The 4,630-nt window shown below is 39.7% G+C and overlaps 1 protein-coding gene across 4 annotated transcripts in view; it reads right to left on the reverse strand.

The window, feature by feature from the left end:
- Window positions 1-740: 740 nt before the first annotated feature.
- The window catches only part of celsr1a (cadherin EGF LAG seven-pass G-type receptor 1a), a gene marked incomplete at its 3' end in the record, with an annotated part of 97,487 nt that continues 93,597 nt past the window's right edge, over window positions 741-4,630 (reverse strand). For all 4 annotated transcript variants that reach the window (XM_014018842.1, XM_014018845.1, XM_014018843.1 and 1 more), the window contains 4 exon segments: window positions 741-1,140; window positions 2,574-2,828; window positions 3,383-3,523; window positions 3,611-3,711. In XM_014018842.1, the coding sequence (XP_013874296.1) occupies window positions 741-1,140; window positions 2,574-2,828; window positions 3,383-3,523; window positions 3,611-3,711 (897 nt within the window).

The raw sequence follows: 4,630 nt of genomic DNA on the forward strand, positions 1-4,630 counted from the left end.
GCAGGAAGGCAATAGCAAAAACAGTTCACGTTTGTGATCCATACTAAAATTTTGTATGTATTGATTTATTTTACTTTACAATCGGAACTTTAAAAAAAAAAAGTTTAAATGCTGGAGCTCAATACTTGACGTAATTGGTCGAAGCAATCCGCCAACGGGGTTAGACTGATATCTGGTGGTCAACTGGAGCAACTACATGGAAAACTTTAAAATCCAAGCTCTTATTTTGAAGTGAAGATAGTTTCCTGTTCTCCGTGCTTTCGTTTCCCGTCACAAATCAAATCCGTCGTGTACCCAGAATGCATCGCTTCAGTTTTCCAATAAACAAGTTTAAAATTACTTTATTGATGCTTCTTTAATGAAAAATCTACAACAAACAAAAGAAAAACAAAGAAGCAGCCGAAGTAGCAATCCTCAACAACTTTTTAACTTTTACACCAGGAGCTAAAAGTCTGTTTCAGGAAATCACATCCCCAGCTATCGGCAGTTGTAGGATTAAGTAAAGAGTTCATACACCGCTAGTTGGCAGTGTTGTGCATATATTGTAAATGAATTGTTGCCAGCTAGTAAGTGTCAAATTGAACTTGCTCTTAAAAATTAGCTTCTGCTAGTTTTTCTACGGCATAAGTGCTTTAGAAATTGCGGAGCTACTTTTTGGATTAGCGCTGCCCACCGCTGATAATAATAATAAAAAAAGGGAGGAAGCATCATTCATTTCTTGAACGAGCCGACATTCTTACTCTGAGTCCGACTCGTTGCCCCCGTTGACCGTCCCAGACTTCAAGTGCATGGCCACGCCCCCGTTGGTCTCCCGGTAGATCCCCGGYGGCGGCGGCGCCCCGACAGGAGCCTGAGGCCGGGGGGTGACGGGCGGCTTCACCTTGATGCTGTTGTCGTGGTTGCCGGTGCGACCAACTCCTCCTCCTCCTCCGTCGTCGGACGTCTGGGAGGAGAGGCGGGACGAAGGGGAGGTGATGCTGACATAGGAGGCGGGCGGCGGCGAGGTGTTGTGGTTGTTATTGATGGGCGGGGGGGAGGTGATGGTGGGGGGGTTGTAGTCGCTCAGCTTCTCCCTCAGACGGTTCTTCATGTTCTTGTCGGCGAGCGGCGGAGGGTAGCTGATCTTGTTCTTCAGGATGCCTGAGCGGGAAGATCCATTCATGTTGCACGTTTTTAGTAAAAATAAGAAGAACGAGAGAAATTAGTGTGAATGCTTATTGCTGAAAACTTTAGCTTAAAGCTGCCGAAGTGGAGCTGAAAATGTTTTATAGCAAAGCTGTTCCATTTGAGAAGTTGGAAGAAGCACAAACTATATATAGAATACAAGAAAGGAGAAGAATAATATTAGAAAAAGCAGAAAAAAAGCTACCGTTAGCATAAAAACAAGCTAACGGTAGCAGACACAAATTAAAATTAGCACTTAGATGTTAAGAGGTTTTAAAAATGTCAAATTAGCAGAAAAGAAAGATAAAAGTACAAAAAAGTCATTATTTATTGTAAAATAGCTAAAACAGAAAAGAATTTGCTGTAAAACAGCTAAAATGAAGCTTGAAATTCCTACATTAGCATAAGGAAGCATAAGGAGCACAAGTTTGCTGAATAAAGCAGACAGAAGCTGAAATGGCCACAAAAATGTAAATTCAACCTAAAWATCTAACTTTAGCTGATAACAGCTGAGCATTAACTAAAATTGCAGCAAATAGCTGAATATAAYTAAAGCAACWRTAAGAAGCAGAAAGAATTAGCAGARAGAGACAGAATATTAGCTGAAATAGCAGAAAAAAGCTAAAATTACCCTAAAAATAAGCTAAATGTAGCAGCCACAAGTTGAAATTAGCACTCAGATGATGAAAATGTTGTAAAAAAATAATTAGCAGGAAAAAAAAGCATAAAAGTACACAAAAGTGATCATTAATTGTAAAATAACTAAAACAGCTAAAATATAGCTGGAAATTCTTTAATTAGAATAAGAAGCACAAGTTTGCTGAACTTAGCAGAAATAAATTTGTTATGACGAAATGTTTATTTAGCTTAAAAAAGCTAACTTTAGCTAATAACTGAACTTTAGCTAAAATTGCAGCAAATTGCTGAATATAGCTGAAAGCAACTGTAAGAAGCATAAATAGCTTAAATTAGCAGATAGAAGCGCAAAAAGGTAGTAAAAAGCAGAAGAATAGCAGAAAGAAGCAAAATTATAGCTGAAATAGCAGAAAAAGCTAAAATTAGCACAAGTTAAAAAGAGCAGAAGCAGAACAAAAGGGGTTATTTAAAGATTTAGAAACATTTTGAAGGATTTTAAGGATGTTGAAAACAGCTCTGTTCATTTTCAGWGGGAAAAATGTGGCTGAAAAAGTGAAATAGCTAAAAAAAGTATAAATAGCTGAAATACCAAAGGTCGTAGCTGGAATGTCATGAAGGAGGTGAACGTTTTTTTTTTTAATTTGAGTTGTTGAAATAGCACAAAAATTGCAGAACGAGAAACGTGCAAACAAACATGCAGAAGAAAAACTGATCTCAACAGTGTGAATGCTTGTGAAAYGTTCGCACTATTATTTAAATGATTTTTTTTTTACCTTTCCTCTGCTCTGGTTGGTGGTTGCTGTTGGCTTGACACGGAGGCGCAGCGTCTTTAGCGGCCGCCTGCTGGTCCCTGTCTTTCGGCGCCTCCCTCTCTCGTTCGCCCACGTGGTTGAGCTTATTTTCCAGGTGCAGCTCCACGTTCACCTTGGTCTCCACCCTCAGCCTCTCCATCCCACCCAGGTCCTCGCTGTCGCTGCCTGTGGTGGGATCCAYCGGCCAGTACGGCTTCACGTGATTGGACGAATCACCTAAAAGGAAGTTTAATTAATTCTGCTTTTTTGTAACGAAGTGTAAGAAAATGCTCGTTAAATGAAATCGAGACGAAACCACATAAATATTGAATAGATTAAAACGTGAAGAGAATAGGACCATAAAACCCCAGATCTGGTTACGAGCAAGGCTTTTATTGCTCCTGGCTGGAGTCACAAAAGCAGCGCTGCCTGAAACAGGAACTTCCGGTCTTTTTATACAGGGACCTTTAGTGCCTGGTACGCCCACTACTGGCCTACAGCTGAATCGCAGGCAACTCGTACAGAAAATATCTTCACTAATGAATTTAAACCGGTTTTTCTATGTGTTGTCATACTGTTTTGGGAATGTACCTAAAACTATTTTAATYAGGACATTACAACAGATTATAAAAGTCAATACTGAAAAAGGAAAACTAAGAAAATGGTGCAGTGCTTTTAACATCAGTATCTAATAAATTCCTTCAGAAGCATCCAAGGATGAAACTTWGCATTTATTTGTCTTTTAGTTCTAGATTTGCTTTTATTTTTCATCATGATGTCATTAAACGCACCTTTCGGGGTGCTGTGAACGGGCCTCTCGTTGTTCCATTTCTGCTTGACRTCCAGGTCGTCGTCCTCGCTGTCGGAGGAGTGGGAGGAGGCGTAAGAGGAGCTGTGCTCGTCCACGGAAAGCTCGCTGTCCGAGTCAGAGTCTGGTGGAAACAGACAAGGGGTTTAAATGCTCAACGACCTCCTGCAGGTAAAACATCTGTTAGTTTAAAAAAATAACAAAAACTCACCGTCTCCCTTGGAGCCGTTTTTGTGGAAAAGAGGTCCGTCCAGATCCGTGTGTCCTTTGGCTGTCCCTGAGGAGACGCTGGGCTTCTGACCGGACTCGTCCCTGAAGGTTTAATCAGAGGTGGAGGAGACGTGGGGAGGTGTTTAGAGGACACGGAGAGGGGAAGTACAGCGTTACCGGCAGTTAATACAAGCCTCAACTTGTGGTTCTCCACAGCTGAAACATCTGCTCCTGTTGTCGGCTTTGACAATAGAAAATGTGGTTAAAATGATCACCGGCACAAAGAAACACGAGCCACCGATCAAAGATTAGTRGCTGGTTTATTGTTAAACCCAAACACTGAACAGTTATAGTTTTAGTTTTTGCTTTGCAGCCAGTTTTAATGATTTTAATCAAGATTCCAGTTTCTAATTACRAAACAATAAGCCAAACAAATCACTTTTACGCTTTTATTCTCACTATTTCAAGTTGGATTCTGATTTTGCCCGGAGGGTAAATTTGCTACACGAGACTCTAAACMTGTCTGGATCTAAGAGAAGTTTCTGGAAGCAGCTGAAGTTTTGCCAATAGCTGCAGGAAAAACTCAATAAATGCATGCGTGTTACTTTCTCCTCTCTGATTTCAGTTTTATTCCTCGTTTTGTCTTCATATTTCTCAAACACGCAGCTCCGCTTTAAGATTTTGCTCTCCGTGACCTCGACGTCGGCTCATATTGCCCAAACGACAGATTTTTGAGAGCAAACATGCAGCCATATTATCTTTACAATTTTTAAAAATGTCTATTTATTGTGCCTAAAACACACGTACAATAAATCCAGATCACTGAGAAATCAGTTCAACATTTTATCTTTGTTTTATCAAAGGGATCCATGATTAGTTGTAACATTAGACTTTATTTGACAAATATTTATTTTAACTATGAAATAAAGACTGTAAAAATACTGTAGGCTGTTTAATTTTTTATCATTTTTAAACTGAAAGTTTAAAAATATATTACACAGACGGGGACATTTTATTTACA

Source organism: Austrofundulus limnaeus, unplaced genomic scaffold (assembly GCF_001266775.1).
Source record: "Austrofundulus limnaeus strain Quisiro unplaced genomic scaffold, Austrofundulus_limnaeus-1.0 Scaffold204, whole genome shotgun sequence".
In the NCBI taxonomy this organism is placed as follows: domain Eukaryota; kingdom Metazoa; phylum Chordata; class Actinopteri; order Cyprinodontiformes; family Rivulidae; genus Austrofundulus; species Austrofundulus limnaeus.